This window comes from Balaenoptera ricei, chromosome 1, assembly GCF_028023285.1.
Source record: "Balaenoptera ricei isolate mBalRic1 chromosome 1, mBalRic1.hap2, whole genome shotgun sequence".
In the NCBI taxonomy this organism is placed as follows: Eukaryota; Metazoa; Chordata; class Mammalia; order Artiodactyla; family Balaenopteridae; genus Balaenoptera; species Balaenoptera ricei.
Genome location: NC_082639.1, coordinates 12,229,318 through 12,252,071, shown reverse-complemented (window position 1 = coordinate 12,252,071; position 22,754 = coordinate 12,229,318). Strand labels below are relative to the sequence as shown.

The 22,754-nt window shown below is 42.3% G+C and overlaps 1 protein-coding gene and 1 non-coding gene across 3 annotated transcripts in view; both read right to left on the bottom strand.

Moving 5' to 3' along the window:
• Window positions 1–22,754, bottom strand: part of SPEN (spen family transcriptional repressor) — an 82,385-nt gene that overhangs the window by 3,100 nt on the left and 56,531 nt on the right. For both annotated transcript variants that reach the window (XM_059914131.1, XM_059914140.1), the window contains 6 exons: window positions 19,503–19,654; window positions 16,306–16,431; window positions 15,847–15,960; window positions 14,613–14,726; window positions 13,538–13,638; window positions 325–8,431 (listed from right to left, as the gene is read on the bottom strand). In XM_059914131.1, coding sequence (XP_059770114.1) covers window positions 325–8,431; window positions 13,538–13,638; window positions 14,613–14,726; window positions 15,847–15,960; window positions 16,306–16,431; window positions 19,503–19,654 — 8,714 coding nt within the window. The remainder of the gene's footprint in view (window positions 1–324; window positions 8,432–13,537; window positions 13,639–14,612; window positions 14,727–15,846; window positions 15,961–16,305; window positions 16,432–19,502; window positions 19,655–22,754) is intronic.
• TRNAR-UCU (transfer RNA arginine (anticodon UCU)) lies at window positions 10,185–10,257 on the bottom strand. The gene has a single exon. It is a non-coding gene; the product is annotated as a tRNA-Arg (tRNA).

Sequence of the window (22,754 nt, the reverse complement as noted above, 5' to 3'; positions counted from 1 at the left end):
GCTGCAGGGCATCTCCCGTAGGCCAGGCCCCCGGAAGGGGCTTTAACCAGACGGCCATGCTCTCGGGCGTTCAGGATTGAGGGTTCCGGTAAAAGGTCACCCGTTCCCTACCTCCTCACCCCCCGCAGGCAAGAGCCGCCACGCCACCCGCTCCCACAATGAGCTCCCTCCATGTCCCTGGGCTCTCCGTGCTGTGATTCACTCCTCCGTCCTGAAATTTAGGAAGCGCCTCTTTACATCCACAAAAAGGACAACATATTTTAGGGACCTTACTGGCACCTCCACCACTATTCGGACCAGAAGGCAGATTTCTGGTGCTCTCACCTGAGCAGGAGCCTTGGTCCGGGAAGGCAGGCCAATGGAGGCAGCAGCAGGAAACTGCGTGTGCGCGAGCTGAGCTGGGCCGTGGTAGGTGCGGATGTCCCCGTACCTGTACTCCTGAAAGAGCTCCCCGCTGGAGTGCACGATCTGCACCCCGTGGGTCACCACCACAGGCGGGGTCAGAGGCAGCCCCTGCAGCTGGTTGCTGGGGGTGACTGTGAGGATGCGGGCCTCACCGTGGGGGGTGGGGGTGGGGGCGGCTTTGGCATCTGCCATCTTGGTGGCTTCTTTCCCTGGCTGCTGAGGGGCCTTGCTGGCCGGTGGCACTTTCACCACCCCGTCCGCTGCCCGGGGCTGCTCGCTGACGGCCGTCACGTGAGGATGCACCATGATCCTCACATCCCGGGGCACGGTGTACGGGTGTAGTCGGTACTCAGACTGCATGACCAGCACCTCCGACTGCACAGGGGCTGCGGCTCGAGCAACGGGGAGGTGATAATGCACTTCTTCCTCTGGAGGGTGCTGGGAGGCCAGGGCGGGCACACCAGCTGTGGCTGGCTGCGGGGTGCCCGCACGCTGCGGGGCCCGGACCTCTATTTGCTGGGGCTGCAGGGGGGCCCGAGGAGAGTGAAGTGTCTCTGGCCGGATGCTGTAGGTGATGCTGGGCAACGTGGGTGTGTTCATCCTCACCTCGCCCTGTGACAGGTGGCTGAGCGACACGGTCTGGGTGATGCTGTGGGGTGGCATGATGACGGACTGCTCTGGGTGGATGCTAGAGATGAACTGCGGCACAGGGATGCCCGCAGCCAGCATGACCGTGGCATTAGTGGAGAGCGCGGCGGACGTGGTGCTGCTGGGGTGGCATGCCCTCGGGAACGGGGACGGAGCCGGCCCGCTAGGTCGAGGGGAATGCACATCGGGCTTGGTGGCTGCCAAATGGGAGACAGTCCGATCTGTCGGGGTGCTGGGCCCCGAGGTGACGTGGTTCACTTCTGCGGGCAGTTTGCTGGGCAGAGCAGGAGGGTGGTGGGGTGTAAGAGTGGACCCCAGGTTTGCTGGCTGAAGGACCTTGGTCTCTATTTTGAGGGTGACGGGGTCAGCAAGCTTTTTGTTAGTGGTGACTATGCTTGGGGTGAGGACCAGCTGGTTGTGAACCAGCACCGGGGGTGTGTTTATGCCCTGGGTGAGGACCTTTACTGTGCCACCCTGGGTGACGGGTGTGGACACAGAGAGGTGAATGGGCTCAGGCTTCTCCAAAGACGGACGGTCGGCCTTAACCGATGAAATCACAGGAGATGCGTTATATGTCTGGGCAGTTAGTACCAGAGTAGAATGGGTGGCCACGTTTGCATAGCCTGAAGGAGCTTGAGGGCCTTTGGGCGGAGGCTGAGATGGCGTGACAGAATCGGGTTTGACCTGGGACTTGGACACCGACTGTTGAAACTCAATGTCCATCGCACTTGCTGGGGGGATCTGGCTAATCTTGGCACTGATCCGCTGTGGGCCTTCAGTCTTCTGCCCCGAATAGCTCAGCAGCACAACCCCTTCTGAAGTGTTCACACGCAGCCCAGCGCCAGAGCCCGTGTCTGCCGGACGGTCGTCAATCACAGACATGGACCCTGGGTGGAACCGACTGTTGTCATTAGTGCCAGATCTCTGTCGGCACTTTGCGGATGGTGCAATCACCGCACCTGCCACAGTCACTGCACCTGTTGTCGTGGCAGTCACAACCCCAGATGCAGCAGTCACCGCACCCGCGGAAACTGTCACCGCACCCGTGGCAGTGTTCACTGTGCCTGTGGCGGCATTCACTGGAGCCGTAAGAACATTCACGGGCCCCGTCAGAACATTCACTGGCCCCTTTAGGACGTTCACGGGGCCAGCGGGAGTGTTCACCAAGCCTTTCAGCGTGGCCACTGAGCCCTTCACAGGGCCTTTCAGGGCATTCACTGGGCCGGCCAGCGCATTCACTGGAACCAAGGAGACATTCACCAGGCCGGTCAGGGCGCTCACCAGGCCAGTCAGGGTCTGGGGAGCTGGTTTTGCCAGAGTTATCTTTTGCGAATTCTCCAAGTCAATGCTGACAGGCATCCGGCTAATAACAGAAGTAATTTTTGGAGCAATGACTGGAGTCACCTTTTCTTTGTCAGTGGCCACTGGAACCTCTGAGGCCTGTGTGTCGGAGGTGTTAGTTACTGGAGCTGCTGCTTTTTCTTCTAAAAGAGGCTTTTTAGATTCCACTGGAGGGGGCAGTGCCTCATGCAGGCAAGGGGCAGCACTGACAGGCTCTGCAATGGCAGTTGTGACACTTGTGGAAGTGACACCCGTGGCAGATACGTATTTAGGGTCCATGAGGATCTTCCTCAGCGTACTGGAGCTGGTGTCTATGTCAGAGGCCTTCGTGTCTGGGGGAAGGGCCGGAGATGGAGTGGATTGCGCCCGTGGCTCCTCCTGCCTCGTGATCCACTCTGTCACCTTCGTCGGGGGACTCTGGTGTGGGATCCCCCCAGCAGCGACAGGGGGTGGGAGCTTTGCTATCGTTACAGAAGGAATTGGGGGGGTGGGCATGGTTGAGTCACTGGGCGGGGTCACCGGGTCACTTTCAATGATGGAATGCACCTTGAATCTGGCTCGAGGCTCGTCATCCGCGGGGGCTGGCTGCGAGGCCGGGGGAAGGTCTGGGAGCGCAGATGCTTTGGTTGGAGTCTTTTCTTCAACACTGCTTTCTTGGGACAAATTTCCCTGGGATGTAGTCTTGCTTGGGTCAGAAGCACATGACTCAGGGGGAGTGGACTGGGGCTTGTCACTCTGCTTTTCTTCCTGTGGAGTTTCTGGGGGCTGTACCGTGGCCCCCTCACTCGTAGCAGGGCTCTTGCTTTGAACTTGGTCAGGTTCAGAGACATGGGTCTCTGTAGCGCCCCCAGTTTTCTTGTTTGTATTCCGTTTGCGGCGTGATCGAGTGGACTTCTGGCGCCCTTTGTCTTTCCGAGCAAGAGTAACTTCTGCTTCTTTTGATCCTTTGACTTCCGGCACTGGGTGGGAGGTTTCGCTGCTGTTCTCTCTGGCTTCCTTGGTATCTGCTGGGCCTGCTGAGGGGTCAGGTGCACTGCCTGGTGGCCTAGAAGATTCTGTAGCAGCCTCAGTCTCCAAGATGCCAGACACAGCCTCATCGGTCTCCGGCTCCATTCCTTCCTCAGGAGACTGCAGATCTGTCTGAGACTCTGCAGGGTAAGGTGGAGGTGCTGGGAAGTTTTCTGGCTCCCCAGAAATGTCATTGATGATGGAACCAATGGCCGCAGCCAGCTCTGTTTCGCTGGCTTGGTGTGCGGGCTTGTCCCGGTCCTCTGTGGAGAGGCCCTCTGGGGCATCTGCAGCTGCCGCCTTGAAAGCCGTGGGGGTGGAGGTTTCCGCGAGCTTCTCGATGTTCTCCACGGCCTGCTCCAGCTCCATCTGCTTGGCTAACTGATTTGCTTCTGGGGACGGCTTAGAGGCAGACCCATCTTCCTTCTCTGGTTCCTTGTCCAGATCAGCTGGCTCACTGTTCAAACGCAACGATAAACTACCCTCCTCTTGGGGACTCTCGCTCTTCTCAGGGGAAACTGCCACGACCGCAGCCGCCTCCTCCGCTGGCAGTGCCGCAGGGCCTGCAGCCACGCTGGGACTTACAGCGGCTTCCACATTTCTCAGATTTGCAGATTTGTCCACCGCTGACCTAGAGTTTCGAGATCTTCCTCTCTTGGACTTGGAGTTTTTCTCAGGGGCTGTTTTTTTCTCCACCACTTCAACTGGGGGGGTTTCGGGTGGATTTCTGTCTGTGCTAATTTCTTTTCTATCACGTTTTTGTTCACTTCCTGCTTCTTCTTTATCAGCCTTGGATTTTGTGCTGTTTTCTTTCACGTTTAATTGGGGACTCACGTCAGTGGTGGCCTCAGGACGTTCAGCATCAACTTTTGGTTCATTTTTCCCCTTTTTCCCTTGCTGGACACCAGCAGCTACTTTTTGGGATCGTGGGGATCTCCATCCCTCAGCTGGCCTGACTGTCTCCACTGGCTCTTTTGCCTCGGTCTCATCATCTTCGTCAGCTCGACGGCGTGTTTTTGGAGGCCTCCCCCTCCTAGGGGTTGTAGGAACCACTGCGGCCTCCTGAAGCTCCCGCTCCAGTCTCTTCCTGGTCACTCGTGGTTGCTCAACGGGCTCCTTGACTGGAGAGCGGCTCTCATGGTCACCCATGGTTGCGTAGACACTCCTTACATTCCGGCGCCTGGTTCGGCTGAGGGGCAAGCTTGGCTCAGGGTGTTCAGGGTCCGCGGATGAGTTTTTAGAGGCAGCCCTTGTAATCTTCTCTGCCTCCATCTTCAATTCTAAAAGCTTCTGTGCTTCTCCCCGAGGAGAACTGGACCGCTTGAGCTTTTCCCGGTCTATCCTCTCACTCTTCCTTGTGACAGGCTTCTCCACGATACTTGCTGCAGCTGCCTGAATGGGGGTCTTGGAACGTTTACTTTTGTTCGGCTTTTTATCTTTTGCAGCAACTGGAGGATCAACCTCTACACCTTCAGTAGCTGGAGGCGGGACCTCGTGAACATCGTCAGCTTTTTGACTTGCATTAGGTTCCACATTAGCAGCTGAGTCTGGCTTCTCCACTTCTGGCTCATCGGCTTCCTCAGGCTTCTGAGTCGGTTTTGAAAGTGTCTGGGTACTGGCAGGCTCTGGATCTACACTGATCTCTACCTGGGAAAATGAGGCCCCAGGAGTTGGAGGCTTGGCATCCAAATAAGGCAGCTGATCGACTGATGAACTTTCTTCAACAACTAAAGGAGTCTCAGCAACGTCTTTCCTGGTGTCCACTCCTGGGGGCAAGTCTACTTGTTCAGGTTGTTCCACAGCGATGGGAGTCAGATCAGATACAGGTTTTGCTTCTTCTGAGACAGAGGCTGGCTCAGTGGTCTTCTCTTCTATCACCAAAGGCACCTCTCCTGTTTTTTCACCAGCTGTCTTCTCCAGTGATGATGCTGCAGACTCTGGAGCTACAACTGTGACACAAGGAGGCCCAATCGAAGGTGGAATTTTCAGTTCTGACTCTTTATTTTCAGAAGCAGATTCTGGGGTCTTGGGGTGATCCTCTGTATCCTCCTGTTTCTCGACCTCTTTGGGTTTTTGGTCTTTTTCTTTTTCTTTCTGTTGCATTCGTGTGAGTTCCATAAATCTGCTATGGAAAAGAACTACTGGCTCTTGAATCAAATCAGTTGTGCTATTCACTCCATCAGATGTCTGCCTACCATATAACCTGCCAGAAACGAAGTCAGATTCTTCATCTTTTCTCTCTAGATGCTGCAATCGCTTGGAATCTTGTTCAAAGATTGAGCTGTGTAAAAAACGAGAAGCAAATAATTCTTGCCTTTCCTGTTCTTCTTCTTTATGGTCATCTTTCTTATCATCCATTTTTCCTTCTGAATCAGTCCGAATTTTCTTCTTTTTCATGTACCAGGATGGAATAGGTCTTGGAGCAGAGTCAACCTTTTCTTTATCTTTGTTGTTTCGAAAATTAGCAAATCGGGAGTCCCAATCAAGAAAAGACCAATTTTCTTCTCGAGATGAAGACAGGGATTTAGCTCTTTCAAGCAAAGCCTTAGTGTCTGGTGTGATTGTCTTATCCAATGCAAAAGAATAAAATTTGTTCCTTTCTAAAGAACTGGAGAGTCTTTCATCTCTCTCACGTAGTTTGTCTTCTCTGTCCCTCAATAAAAAAGACAACCGAGAACTTTCAAATAATGCAGAGGCTCTGGGTGAGTGAGATTTGTGTTCACCATCTTCATCAGAATCAGAAGGCACCTCACCAGGTTCCAAGTCACGTACAGACCTCTTTCGAAGGCTGTCTCTCTTAATTATGCTGTTTGGGAAACTCACATCAAATCTGCTGGCATCTTGTTTCATTTGAGAGTCCCACCGACTTAGTTCATCTTCAGGATTCAAGACAGATAGCTTTATTTTGGCCATGTCTGCCATCTGTTCTCTCCTGCTAGAATCATAAGGATTAAATTTTAAGGACTCTTCTCTGACTGTTATATTAGAATAGGGGAGACCTTTTTCATCTACTTTAGGAGACCCTTTTATTGACATTACCCTAGGGGAACCAACAGGGTCATCTTCCTCATGGAAGGAACCATGTCGGATACTGGGGGAGCCACCAGTCCTTTCAGAATCTTCACTGATTTGGCGTGAACTTCTGTAGTTCCGTTCTCTCTTGGTGCAGATGTCAAAATCAACATGGTCCATCCTTTTCTTTTTGCTGGGAGGAGAGTCATCAGTGACATCCTGAGGGGGTTTGCCGACCTCGTGAACAAGACTACGTCTTTCATATTCATCCACATCTTTTTTAGGACTGCCAAACTTTTCGGACTTGGCTATTTCCATCTCCATCTGCTGTTTTCTACGACTCTGCTCCATTTGTTTTCGGTAACTCTGCGTGTGATCAATATCAATGCCAATTTTTTCTTCAGTATTTACTGAATGTGGTTTATCTTGGCCTGATTTACATTCAAGTGGTTCATCACGAAGACTGCAATAGTTTTTCCTATTATCTTCTCTCTCTGGTCCTTGATCATCTAATAGCTCCAGCTGTTTGAGTGGTGGTTTTGAAGGAGTGGGTTTTTTTGACTGGATTTCTTGATTTTCCACAGATTCACCTACTGGTTCTCTCAGCCTTCCTTGCAGATCTGAGTTGGGCCTTGATACAGGCCCAACAGAAATACTGGCAAGCTCCTGACAGTCTTTGGGGCTGGGAACAGCATTAAGTCTGTCTAGTTTGATTTTTTTAGATTCTCTTTTAAGAATTTCTTTCCTCACCGTCTTTTTTTCAGACTCTCCTTCCCTCAGTAGAATGACATCTCTAGATGATATGTCAGGCTGTTTCTTTAAAAGCACCCGAGCATCTTCCATCTCTGGGCTACTTTTCTTAACATCTGATTTTTGCCTTTCTGCTTTCAAACTGGAATCTGCAAAACGCCTTTTCCTCGCTTCCAGCTTCTCCAGATCCACAGCACTTACCCCATCAACAGTTTGCTCTGGTTTTAGGTGCTTCCTGGGTTTAGGCCTGCCTTCCTTATCTACCACTTCTACGTGGCTTGAAAGCCCCCTTTCCTTTGGCGCTTTCATTCTAACAGATTCTAGTTTAGACAACTCAGATTTTGCAGGCTCTGTCTGAGAGACCTGAAGTTTCTGATCTAAGGCAGAAGACTTGACAGTGTCATTATCAAGCTTGGCTTTCAGCTTTTCCAAAGGAGTGTGGTCAATAACCTTCCCCTCTTTTTCTTTCACTCGAGTCAAAACCACGCAAGGCATGAGTTCCAAGCGGTTTTTTGCTACTCCTTCTTTGTCAGCTTTCTCTCTGCTCAGTTTATTAGAACTCCTTGATTTTTCAGGGCTTTGTTCTCTCTCATTTTCTTGGTCTGTTTCTGAAGACTGAGAACTAGGGGAATGAACTTTTCCTTTCCGTTTCTGCTTGTCAGTTTTGTCCTTCTCCACCTTTTCCTTCCTTATTAAACGTCTCTCTCTTTCCACTCTCTCAGGATCAAAAGTTCGTTCTTTATCTGTCTTTTCATTTTTTGTATAGCGTTCCAAACGAGGTTTGTCAAGTTTATCGTATCTTGGAGGGGAAAGTGAGCTACAGCTTCCACTCCGGTCTGAGGACCGGCTGTAAATCCTCCTCTCGGAGTCACTGGGCAGCCTCTCGGACTGTGAGGGTGACGCTCCGGGACTCTGCGGGCGTCGCAAGTGAACTGGACTCTGACTGCGTTCAATTGGCCTCCTCTCGTGGTCTCTGTCCCGCTCAGACTCAAACCTTTCACGTTCTCTTTCTCGTTCCCTTTGCCTGTAACTGTATTCCCGAATATCTTGTTCATAAGGATCATTTCTGTAATCCCTATATTCCCGGGGATCATCGTAATATCGTGATTCATAGTAGTCTCCTTGGTAAGTTTCCCATTCTGAATAAAATTCTCTCCCTCGAGCTGGATAGTCCCGTCTGGAATCCTCAGCGTATGTGCCTGGAGTACGAACAGTCTCATAATATGTACGATCTTGGCTATAGTCATACGATCCCCTTCGTTCTTCTCTGCCAGAGACAAAAAAGAATGTATTAGTTTTCTGTTTCCTCGTCACTTACACATTAATCATACATATGAGATTACAAAGTCCTGCTTCCAAAAATCTTTTCCATTTTTTAATCATCAGAACTGCACTGTCCAATACCATAACCACAAGCCACATGTGGCTACTAAGAACGTGAAATTTGGCTAGTCTCAGTTGAGGTGTGAGTGTAAAATATAGACTGGATTTGGTAGACTTAGTTTCAAAAAAAAAACAAAAAAAACACTTCAATAATTTATTCAGATTGAGTATATGTTGAAACAGTATTTCAGACATATTGGGTTAAATAAAATTAATTTTACCTTTAGTTTTACTAGAAAATGTAAAACCACATATACAGCTTGCATTACATTTCTATTGGACTTGGACAGCAGTGCTTCAGCCCCTTTTTATTCTTTTGGTATCAGTTGTTGTGACTTATGATGAGCACTAGTATTAAACAGTATCACATCCCACATTTCTAAGTTTTTCATAATTACTTTCCTGCTGAAAGATATTCTTACCACAACTTGGGAAACAAATGTACTGTTTGAAAAGACAGATAACAATTTAACTAAAATCTTCCCACCTATGCAACCTGTATATCGGTAACACCTCTACCTCAATTCACAATTTAAAAAAACACACTGGGGACTTCCCTAGTGGTCAAGTGGCTAAGAGTCCACGCTCACAATACAGGGGGCCCGGGTTCAATCCCTGGTCAGGGAACTAGATCCCATGTGCCGCACCTAAGACCCGGCGCAGCCAAATAAATATTAAAAAAACAAAACAGAAAAAATCCCCACACACACTGGGGGCCAGTCTCCCTGGGCTCAGTCTCCTCACTTACAAAATGATAACTCTTCTTCACAAAGCTCTTAAGAAGATTAAATAAGATAACATTTGTAAAAACTTTCCTAACGTAATACAAGGCACATACTTGGCCTTCAGTAAATGTTACTTTTCCCCAACCTGCCAACTAACAAATTAGGTGATTACAAACTGTGTGAGATAATTCCTTAATTGTAAAAGAATTCACCTCAGATTTTCTCCCACAGTGACACGTCCCAGTGCATTCAAAATAGGATTAAATTTACATGCAAGAACATGTATGGTGTATAAAATGAAATTCACCTGTAAGAGAGGCCAATTCCTTTACTCTTGTTCACTTTCCATTTTTGTCTTTCAAGCAGGTATGGCTTACTCAGTCTACATAGTACTGTCAATGACGGCTCAATGAAACATAACGAACCTAGAACTTACACCTCTGAAGGCATGAGCTTTTGTCTTCTTGGCTCACAGCAGGTACTCATTTGTTGAAAAAATGAACCTTAGAAAAATATGTCAAAGTTGCTATTGGGCAATGTTCTAACCCATTTTCAATAGCAAATGAAGCATCTAGACTTACCATTCAAACACTGGAAGCATCAATAACACATTATTATATGCATTTATACTGAGCTTTCTCATTTCAAAGAGAATAGTTTATGACATATCTATGATATCTGACTTAATTGGATTCAAGATGATCCTTCTACAGTTCCACAGGAATCAGATTCTTTGCCTCAATACTGGCCAGCCATCTTGCAAATAGATGTTACTAGGAATGAAATTAGGCTAATTAACTCATTACCATCATAAATACAAACTCCAAGGAAGCATCACTTTCATATGTAAAGGTGAACACACTACAAGCTTTCTTTTCTCCTTTCGCCACAGCATTGCTTGTGGGATCTTAGTTCCCTGACCAGGGGTTGAACCTGGGCCCCTGGCAATAGAAGTGCCGAGTCCTAACCACTGGACCGCCAGGGAATTCCCTAACTTTCTAATATAAAGTGGTTAAGACACCTAGAATGGCCACTAGTTTGCTGCCTGCATTAAAAGTACATTTAAAAATGGTTTCCAAATATTTTCTAAAATAAGCAAACTAAAACTGTATCCAAAATATGAAAAAAAAGTTACAGAAGTCAAAAGGTATACGTGTAAACATTAGTGCTGCACTGTTCAGTTTAATAGATGATGATTTTGTACATATTTTTCTGGGCTGTACCAAAAGAAATGAGCATTCCTGCCACCAAGGAACTCAACTTATGCAAGAGACAATACAACTGCACACTGGCACTATATACAAAAGGCTCTGGCAGGACCCTGAGGAACTTTGAAATGTCAGGTTTTCAGAGAACTCTGTTCCCATGACTGCACAATATCCAAACTACCGTAAGGAGGTGGGAAATTCATCTAAAGCATAATGTGACCCTATAAATGTCTTGAGAATCACTTTGGTAAACTGTAAGGCTCAATGCATTAGCAGGTAGGAGCCCTGGGTTTACCCCCAGCCCAACCACTTACTAGCCTGTGACCTTATCAGCAAAGTCATCTGATCTTCAGTTCCCACCATAAGTAATATATGACAAGAGCCACGGCCCTATTTCCCTGACACTGTTATTTAAAGGAATAAAAGAAATATTACTTTTAAACTGCAGGGCCCTATGTAAATGGGTCATCATTTGCATTCCTGAGCTGAACTGTCATTAGGGGTAAAGCTTTTTTTTTCCCCACTTATTCATCAACTATTCAGTGGGATGACTTCCTTTCACTCTATGGAAAGGGCAAAGATTCTCAAGTTCTACTGCAAGGAATGCATTCCAGAAGCACTGACATCTGAAACCAAATGGGGCAAAACTGGGTCACAGTGAAGTCCCACACCCTCCTGCTTCCCACTTTAGTAGGAGAGAAACTCCATTCAACAGAGATAAATAACCGCAGGTAAGAACCAAAGAACAAAGCCAGAGCCAGATCATCAGTAAAGTGAGTGAATTTAAGTGATAATATACAAAAATTAACACCCACACAATATTATCCAACCCTCACAAGATACCGTTCTTTGAAAAATATTTAATGTGCACACAGAGAATTTTAATGGAATTTTTATGTCTTAAGTGCCACTAGACCATCAACACACTTTTCACTCACTTATAGGTAAGAATTCCTATAAGCACTTAAAGTATTAACAATGACTTCAGACTGCTGGGGTGGGGGATGAGGGCCGCCAAGATGGAGAACCCTCCCTACAGACACATATGTTCTCTTACATATGTTCATTCTCTCTGTCTCACACACACACACACAAACACACACACAGAGAGAGAGAGAGAAATTTAGAATGTGGATTCCAATCCACTAGTGAAAAACCATCGAAACCTTAGAAGTTCAACCTTTTGGAAATTTGGCTGTAGGGGACATTTTTCATTAAAAAACCTCTCAAGTATTCAATGACCATTACACTATACTCCATGAGGAAATGAAAAAGAAATATATACCTTCTATGATTTAAACAAAAATGAAGTGGCAAGAAGAGGCAGTAAAAAGGGAATGCATTCAACAGGTTTCTGGTAGCACGATCAGGATTTGCCTCATCCTTGTCATAAAGCCCTTTTATACTTGAACTTGAGTGTCTAAAGGCATTTGTCAAACGGTCTTTTGTCTAACACACATCTACAGGGGTGGAGAACTAGTAGTAACATTCCAGGAGACTTAATCAGAGGCATGTTTGGACAAACAGGTTCTTCATATGGATGATAGTTTCCATTTTCAAACGTGATCAGCTACTGAAGAACCTGGTGACACTGTTAGGAGTTTTAATATATTTAGTCTAAAAAAGAATCAATCATCAGTTCTGGGGCAATTTTTAAGCTAACGGAGACAGCCTGATTCAGACTGTGAGACCTTAAACGATTGTGAAATGTTCCCACAAGCTGCAGAAAAAAATACTACAGTCCCATGACTGAAAACATTAACAAGGAGAAGTAAGGTTTACTCTTCTTTTCTTTTTTTTTGGTCGCGCCTCATGGCTTGCGGGATCTTAGTTCCCTGATCAGGGATTGAACCCAGGCCCACGGCAGTGAAATCACCCAGTCCTAACCACTGGACCACCAAGAAATTCCCAAGGTTTACTTTTTACACAGCTAAACTTACCAATTTATATCAGCTTTGGCTTACTGATTCAAATATTTGTACTGATACAAATTTAAGAGATCTGAATTTAAAACAAAGCTCTTGACAGTCTTTTGAAAGTTTGTTTTTGTTTTTTTAAATTAATTGCATGAGCTCATGCATGGTGACAACCTGGATGTTGTCACTACTAAATTCACAGGGCATTTAATAGCTTACAACGTGGGGCTTCCCTGGTGGCGCAGTGGTTAAGAATCCACCTGCCAATGCAGGGGACACGAGTTCGAGCCCTGGTCCGGGAAGATCCCACATGCCGCGGAGCAACTAAGCCTGTGTGCCACAACTACTGAGCCTGCGCTCTAGAGCCCATGAGCCACAACTACTGAGCCCACGTGCCACAACTACTGAAGCCCACGCGCCTAGAGCCCGTGCTCTGGAACAAGAGAAGCCACCGCAATGAGACGCCTGTGCACCGCAACGAAGAGTAGCCCCTACTCGCCGCAACTAGAGAAAGCCCGCGCAGCAATGAAGACCCAACAAAGCCAAAAATAAATTAAAAAAAAAAAAAGTTTGCAATGCATTTCAACATATTATATTTAATTTAAAACTGTAAGGCAAAATGATTTGTACATAGTTATAATCTGGAAAACAGTAACTCTTTTAATGAGTATTCTCAGGGAGAAAATACCCCAACTCCCATGAGCTGGAGCCATAAAAATCAGTTTTTATGTGTGTTTGTTTTTGTTTTGTTTTTTTAAAATATTTATTTATTCAGCTGCGTCAGGTCTTAGTTGCGGCATGCGGGATCTTTCATTGTGGCACGCGGGCTCCAGAGGATGCAGGCTCAGTAGTTGCGGCACGCAGGCTTAGCTGTCCCACGGCATGTGGGATCTTAGTTCCCAGACCAGGGATCGAACCGGTGTCCCCTGCGTTGGAAGGCGGATTCTTACCCACTGGACCACCAGGGAAGTCCCTTTATGTGTTTTTTATGTGTTTCTTTCTGTATGTGGGGATAAAAGGGATAAGTTTGGGGGGAATGAGAGTAGCAATAAGGGGTAAAAAACAGAATTTAATCCCATCTAAATTTTATGTATTAGAAATTTTAAAATTCAAGCTACACTGATAGGTTTAAAATACATACCTTCTTTCTGCTAACATTTCATAAAAGTCTCTGATATCTTGACCAGATTTTTCCATACAGTGATAAAATGCCAGCTGACTTTCCCGATTTGCAAAATCCACCTTAAAAAAAAAAAAATACTGCGTGCTTAATGCAAGTTTCAGATTTTAATGATGGAAAGTGTTACCAAATTTGAAAAATTCTTCCCAACATAGCCTTCTGGATAAATTTCAAGAAAAAGTAACTTATCTCATTTAAGTGAAACAGTCCTCATAACTAAAACTGTATTTTGTTAACCTGAAATCTCTCTCAAATTCTACACAAATCTTGATAAAGAATTACAATTTAAAGTTCTAGAACCCAATCCTGAGGAGTGGAAAAAGCAATATGGAAAACTGAAAGATATCTATCATGATTCTAGGTTGTCAATTAAATAATCAGACCAACTAAATCCAGTAATCTATTGTGCATAATTTGCTGGAACCACAGTTAGAACATAAAATAAAATATGGAAGAACATTTGAACTTTACTCACAGCCAGGCCTCAGAGTCACTAAAGCATGATACCCACCATCTATCAATATCTTATTTCAAAAAAACTGATTTCAATCTAACTGTCATAGTTATTAAGTGCATAAATTCCTTCAAACTATCATAAACAAAAGTTTCTAAACAAAAACACCAGACAAATATCGTGCTTTCACTGGTTACCCACTCTTTAGGAGAGGAGGAAAGAAGATGAAGAGAGGATCATTCAAGAAGCTGGACTGACACTTGGAGCTCCTGGGTGTGCAGATACCCACAGGTGACTGTGGGCCAGCCTGCACTAAGAGCACGCAAGTGAGCAGCAGGTACCTGGGGCGTAGAGAAGCACACGTCCTTGAATGAGAGGATTTTTAGGGAAGGTTCTATGGCTAATGGTTTAAAAGACACTGTGCCCTTAAGTAGCTAGCCAAATATAAAAAATGTAATATCGCCCTTAGAAACTGAGGCCATATATACTGCATGTCCGGTAAACCAACAAAATGCCAATTATTAAGAGGTTGGGATCTGAACACGATTTTGTTTTGCTTCTGTTTGAAGTTATTCTGCACACCTTAATTTTATTCCCACCGATTTTCCTCCCCTTGGTCTCTTTTACAGCTGCTTGTGCATATTCAATTTCATTGTAGAGAACCAGGGCCATGCCTTTTAAGCGGTCAAACACCACCTGTAAAAAAAAGACAACAAAAAAAAACAAGAGGCTCATCCACTAGACTTAGTGTCAGTCCCAACAAAATCCTAAATCACAAAGACACTGCTAAGAAAAAATATATATATATTTTTATTCTAGAAAAAATTTCAGGCTTTTCCGATGATGCATGTTATACTGAAAACACAACAAAATGTCGTAGGGACCATTTAGAACCATGGAAATTGTGGCTTGAGGTATATTATGCCTTTACTTTGTTTTTCTGTATTTACTTTATTTTACTGTATTTCTTTATTTTATGTTGACTGACTCATTTTGGCTCAAAAACACAACACCCCTGAAAAAGGGGGAAAAAAGTAAAGAGTACTGAATCAACATAAATTTCATATTGTACATCCACTGTACTTCAGCAAAAAAGAGAAAAAGAAGAAAAAACTACACTATAGCAAAGGAAAAATAAGAAAAAAATAGTAAGTTGCAATGAATTTTGGTCATAAGCAGCACTACTGTCTTAAAGCTTCTAGATTTTTTATTTATACTAATAGTCTTTAAGATGTGCTTCTCCAAACAACAAAAGCTACATTTAAAGAAATGTCAAAGTTATGCAACATACCTACCACAGTGTAAATCTGCTTTCAAGAAGTTAAAATCTTTACCTTCACATAATGGAATGGGGTCCAGAGACCCTTTTCCTGTTATGTTTGTGAATGTGTTACATAACAAACATTGGTTAGATGAGTATTCTGTTGTTGTGTCCCTTTAAAGTCATCATGGTTTTAAAAAAAATCAAGTCTAATTACATATTAGTGTGAATGTAATTATATAATTAGACTGTCTAATTTTAATGTGAGATAAAGTTACAGAAATCCCTAAGAAACATTCTATTTAACAGTATTATGCAGATTAGTTCCAAAATTAATCATTTTGGCGGGTTCTAGATAGTTTCTCAAAATACTCATATCATAAGCTAATAGATGCAAATGCTCTTCTAAACCCAATTTTGGAAAAGAGAATTTTAATGTATGAGTTACTAAAGAAAAGAAAAAGTCAGTACTAGAAACTGGGACTGAAAGGACAGAATACCAAAAAAAGGGAGTCAGAAGTAACTTTAAACCACACAACCAAACCTCCCACCTACCTTCACCACAGGCCCATATCGGCAGAAATGTCGTGTTAAATATTGATCCGATACGTTTGAAGAAAGCCCATCTAACCACACACAGTTTGTAGGCATGCTCTTTCCAAAACCCAGCTGAATACAAAAGGCAAAATTTCTATTAGTTAAGTCACCAATTATTCAACAACAAAATTCTGAGAAAACTTGTCTTCTATAGGAATCTTATCAAACCAACACCTCAAGTGGGAACCATCAGGTTAAAATCAAACAGAAACTGACACAAAAATTATCCTGCCTGGCTAAGCAAGGATTAACTCAGATTACAGTATAACAGGATAAGGATGCAAAGAAGTTTATCACCTTTATGGTTATCTAACTGTACTACAATTTTAAATAATCAGACATATGAACAAAAAACTCCAAATCTTAAAAAAACACAGCAGCTATTAACAGCACAATAACTTATGTAAATTCCTTTACCTTGAGACGATTATTTCCAAGGTATTCCCCATCCATCTTCTTAATAGCCTTACAAACGCTGGCAATATCACAGTATTGCAAGAACGCATACTGAGGAACTCCATTTACTTTCTTAATATCAATATCCTGAAAAAGCCAATGGATGGATACCACTTAGTGATATGCCAATAAAAAAATAAATCAGAATAAACCAAGTCCATATGAGCTATGTATTTCTCAAAACAGTCATATTCCCCAAAATCATTTTCTTAGTTACAATTATACATCTTAATGCAACTGTAAATTAACAGCCTAAAAAACTACTCAACACAGCATTTGTAGTCACAAACCATGAAATCCTTCTCACGTGAAGCTCTTTGCAGAAGAGCAACTGCAGTGCAACTCAAAACTCAAAATTTTAAATCCACAACACCTGTGTTAAGAGAAATTTATGATAAGAAAAAAAGGCAGCCTATTTAATGAAAATCTAAGAAATAATTCCCTTCTGCAGTATCTAAAATCCTTATTAGGGGTAAGCCATTTAAAATATAGTATCTGGGAAGAGTAAGAATGATAAAGAAATCAAGTTTTCAAAAAGTGATTTATAATACGCAATCCTAAATTAGAAGACTCATTCTATCAGTATATCTAACTGAATCAAACCTGGTGATGATAAATGTGGTAATAATTTCTCATAACCAGAATGAATGGATTATATAAATACCTGAACTACTCCGTGAAGATGCATTAGAACACCATCCCTGGATTAAAGAAACACTCTATAAAGGAATACCCCCCAACTCTTTGGAATGCTCAAAACCTGTAGTCACATCTGACACTCCGGTCCTGCCTACTAAAAGGAGGTAGTGAAAAAACCTGGCTTACACAGGAAAATGGTCCAGAGAAACCAGACACGTGGATGGCAAAACTTGTACTTAAACAATAATGAGCTGGGCCATATAGTGCAGATCATGTATTGTGATTATCTAAGCCTCCTTAAGGGTCACAAGCCAATAATCAAAACCCGAAACAGAGCAAAATGAGTAATGCATTTAAAGAGCTGTTTGATGGGTCTTTAAAAAAAAAAAAGCAATAATTTACACTCAAAATTTTTCTAAGTAATGGTAAACAGAAGCTGTTTTCATCATTATGTAGAATGTAATAACCCAGGATAGGTCTACTTTAGAGAAATGTTTCAAAGGAATATTGGTGGGTAGACTCACTAAATAGGTGCTTCCGGCTATAGCATAATCCGTTATCGATAAGCAGAAGACCATGTTCTCAAAGTTCGTATGTCATTAAAACAGTGACAATCATGAGCAATTGCAAACATGGTAAGATAACAGTTTTCAAACAGAGTACTGACATGTCTACCTTATTGAGAAGCATAGCTCTTAAAACACAATAATCATCCCATTTTTAGCAACCCTGGTGATGAAAATGTATTCATGTGACCAAATAACAACTTTTATACTCCTCCAAAATTTATAGTAGCAGCTGCATTCAATAAAAGTATGTTTGAAAGTTTTATCAATTCAAAGCCCCATGAATGCCAAACAGCAAATTAAATAACAGATCGTGGTCTAAAGACAGAAGCAGCTGGAGCCCAGACAGGTAACTGAGCATCTAGTCACTCATCCAGGTAGGCAGTAGAGCTGGAATTAAGAGTATACACTACCCTCTGGGCTTCCCTAGTGGTGCAGTGGCTAAGAATCTGCCTGCCAATGCAGGGGACACGGGTTTGAGCCCTGGTCCGCAAAGATCCTACATGCCGTGGAACAACTAAGCCCGTGCGCCACAACTACTGAGCCTGCGCTCTAGAGCCCGCAAGCCACAACTACTGAAGCCTGCGCGCCTAGAGCCTGTATTCCACAAGAGAAGCCACCGCAATGAGAAGCCCGCGCACCACAATGAAGAGCAGCCCCCACTCGCCGCAACTAGAGAAAGCCCACGTGCAGCAACAAAGACCCAATGCAGCCAAAAATAAAATAAATAAAATAAATTACTTTAAATTAAAAAAAGAGTATACACTACCTTCACAAAAATAAGAAACTGAGAAAAGTCGAAATAATTGAAAAAGAAAGATGAATGTTTTGCTGGTATATCTAAATATACAGCTTCTCTGCTTTTTCTTCACTTCTACCAACCACTTCAATCTCTTGCCTCAAGCCCCTAAAGATGAGGTTTAGCTCAGCCACAAGCACAAGTAATGTTTTATTCACAGGACTAGATTATGTCATTAAAAAAATTAAGAATCTTTTGTTTAGAGCATTAGTGTATAAATACAGATGGACAAATGGACATCACACACACCCCTAAAAGATTAACAATAGCTGTTTCTATCCAAAACATTTTTTTACTCTCCAAAGTCCAAATATACTAGAGTACTTTCTTCACTGTTATTAATATAGAGAAAATCTAGGAAAACAGAAGTATTTCCCTGTTTTTTCAAACACAAAACAAAATAGTATATCCTAAGGGTACAAAGCTGCAACCAAACTATTTTCACTATAATTTGACTCAAGTTTTAAGTCATGGGGAATAGAAAAATCCTTCTAACCCTAAATCTAACAATGACTTGCATAATTTAAAAAATGATTCTAATTAGAATTTCAAAATAGAACTGAGTTTCCAGCATGCTATCCACATTCTAGTAATCCCCAAGGTACTTCTGATGTGCATTGTGATAAAAATAATCATACACTAATCTGCTGCTTCTTTCTTCCAAACACGTTTTCTCTTACAGATTTTCCTTTCAACCCACAGGACTAGAGATGGCATTAAAACAGCACCAGATGGACAAAGATAAGAAAAGTGGAAAGGAAAATATATATGTAAACAAAATACAGACAATTATATATTATATATTTTTACATACACACATAAAGCAGTCCCTGCTGGGTTTTGCCAGATCATCTTTTAGCAGCAGTTAAAAACACACAGGGTGGGAGGTGCAAGAGGGAAGAGATATGGGGATATATGTATATGTATAACTGATTCACTTTGTTATAAAGCAGAAACTAACACACCATTGTAAAGCAATTATACTCCAATAAAAAAAAGTTAAAAAAAAAAACACATAGGGCAAATGGGAAAAACATTCATTACACGATCTAAGTATCGTTTTTCCAAATATAATCTCTGCTATGCTTTATGTTTTATGACAAAGATCTAACACTGTTTTTATTGTAAAAAAAACAAAACAAAACAAAACATACCACAATTTCTCCAAAGCGCTGGAAGATGTTGCGAAGATCATGATAAGTAGTGGTTTTTTCAAGGTTACCAATAAAGAGGGTTCTTGTTGCTTTGGGGTGAAATTCATCTATCCTTTCATCCAAAGGGCGAAATTCATTTTCACTTTCTGTTTCTGTAAGTGGGATGGGGACAGAGAGTGTTTTAATGTATTCATATATCATGGGAAAATCTACTTTAAAAAATTAAATCTCTGAAATACTGGGATTAATTCTCATATAATCTGAAAAATTATACACACCATCAGAAATAGCTCCAAATCAAAAGAGAAATACAGAGGCTAGAGAAACTTGTCCAAAAAATTAAGAGAAAGTTAACACCCTGATCTTTAAAATAGAAGACTGAATTTCAATCTAAGTTGATTTGTTTTAAAAAATAATCACTAATACAGAAATAGGTTTTAATCCCCAGTAAAAAATAGTAATTATTTGAGCCTAATCTTAGGTTCCAAAATTATGTGGCAGGCTCTGAATCTGGAGTATAAAACTACAATCTGAAATAAACATAAAATTCAGCTAAAAATAGTCCAGCTTCATTATTTAATTTACATTTTAATATTTTATAAAATAGTTAGCATTTTATGTTTGTCATACCCAATTGTCTAAATGCAGCAATTTTTAAATACAAGAATAATACTTGTATGAAAACTGACTGAAGTAACGCTTATGAAATACCTTCTTTTGGTGTTGCATGGTACCCAATGACAAACAGAAAGAGACTAAATGACTCTTAAGGTTTCTATTTCTTATGATCAAAAGCCCTGGTTCAACGTCTAATTCAATCACAGGCTTTCTCTGAAGCTCCATTTATTAACTTCGTCTAGGGCAGGGACATTCAACGTTTTCTGGATAGTAATTATAACAGCCTGTATGTTCTCGCTCTCTTTTTTAATGTAAAACAAACCCATCCCAAAAAGTTAATATTTGATCAACCTGACTAAAACAAAGTGTTTAGTGCCAGTCACTGAAACATTACTGATGATGTCAATGACAACACCGGTATTAAAAAGACTCAACTTCTGAGATGTTGGGTGAACTCAGCCAGAATACATCTCACTCCTGATTCCAGTTTGATAGTTCTAATGGCAGCTCAGCTTAATCTTACCTGTGTCATCAGAGAGTACATACTTTTTCAGTCAGGTGGACCCAGAAACTGCCCAGCGCTCATACACCTATCTCTACATTTTCATCTTATTTCACAGGGGTATATCTCATTTTAAGCTCCACTAGGTCTTCCTAAAATTATGTAACTAATAGAGGGCACATACTTAGGAATATTTCATTTAAAAGGAGAAAAAGAAAAAAATAATTCAGGCACATCTTGAGGTTTGTACTTCAAAAGGCAGAATCAGGGGAGTTCCCTGGTGGCCTAGTGGTTAGGATTCTGGGCTTTCATTGCCATGGCCCACGTTCAATCCCTGGTTGGGAAACTGACATCCTGCAAGCCACATGGCATAGAATTAAAAAAAAAAAAGGCAGAATCAGAAGGATAAAGCATGATTTGCAGCCATTAAAATCTGTAATGACTTCATTTCTACCAAATAGCTCACTTAAAATTTCAAAATAAGAAATTCAGTTGGGGGCAGGGAGGGAGTGTCTTTTCCACATGTAATCTATTCAACCTTCATGACCAGTTTTAAGTCTTACTGTCTACACATCATTGAAAAGACTGTTTTATCCTGCAATTTCATGTTTAGGGGATTGTAATGCTGTGCATAGGAGTAGAAAAGCACAATCTTAGAAGCCACCAGAGGTCTGTCTACAGAGTTAGGTTTCTTGGATTTGGATCTTTTTAATGCCAAGACGTCCTTGACCTAAGGAAGCAATCAGCTCCATACATTTCAATATAAAACATTTATGACAACCATCCAACAGCATAATTCCAACCAAGTGTCCCTACTCAGCTTTCAAATATCCCATTTAAACTGGTGTTTCAATGCTGTCCCATCTGGAAAAAGTACCTTCAGCTTTCCGGTGCTTGAACCAATCAAACTTCTCAACATCTTCAGTGGCAGGTGGTTAAAAAGCCCAATTAACATCCTGGGTGCTAACTAATTAGGTAAAATGATTTTTTTTTTACAATAAATATCTCAAGCTAAGCCCACTACTTGGAGATTAGAAAGTCACCTATTGATAATGCCCCTGAGTTAGATCCTCACTAGTTAATAATATATGGCTCTAAAAACTTATATAGATGATATGACATTCTAAATATTATTCCACAAAGTCAGTTCTGACCTGTTCCAATTGTGTTAAATAAGAACTCCTGAGTTGCTCTTAGCCCAGTACAAGTTAGGGCAGTACATCTCAAACTTTGTAGAGGAGGGAATGTGAAGGCATAACTTATAATTCCTTTGAAAAGATAGTATGTCTTTGAATTCCTGTGTTTTATCATAAAATTATGCACACTTTATAGTCTTCACTCTAAAAACCCTGACTGTACCTGTTTTAATATACAAATGACACATTCTTATCAGGGAAATTCTATTTTTTTCCTCTTAATTGTCACATAAAATGAATATTCCAAGAAAATGGGCTATGTTTACCCTATAAATTCCACTCAAAGTTTTAGTCTTAAAGTTCAACTGTCCCACACACATAATGTGAATGCATAATTTTAACATTTCTATTCATTCTTCTACAGATTTACTCACAAGTAAATCAGGGGTTTTTTAAACTTGAGTATGCAAATTCTGAACCAGTAAGCTGGGGTATGATCAAAGAGTCTGTATTCTAAACAAGCACTGCAGGTGGTTCTGAAACAGGAAAAACACTGACCCAAGTCATGCCTGACAAGACTTCCTGCCTTAGAATAGATAGGTCTTACAGGTAGGTTCAAGCAATAAAATGTCCCCTTGAAATTTTCAACAGGTTGCACTCAAAAGACTTAGTCCTGCCACTCTGTCACTATCTTTCAAGGTCATGGAAGCTAGAATAACAGATCCAATTTGTGCTGGGCATAATGGAAAGAAAACTGGTCTAACTAAGTCCCTCAAATTGATATAGTCTGTTTTCTAATTCAGAATAATTCTGTTGTCATTCTCCTCGGAACTATCACCTTATCTCAATCAACTCAATCCTCTTGGGAAAGCAGGATTCAACAAGGGACTATACTTTGCCTTTCACAACTCTTAAAAGTTAGCATGCTCTCTAACAGAAACAGAACAATCTTTAACCCTTCCTAGCCCAAACAACCTATTTTATTAAGTTGAATGA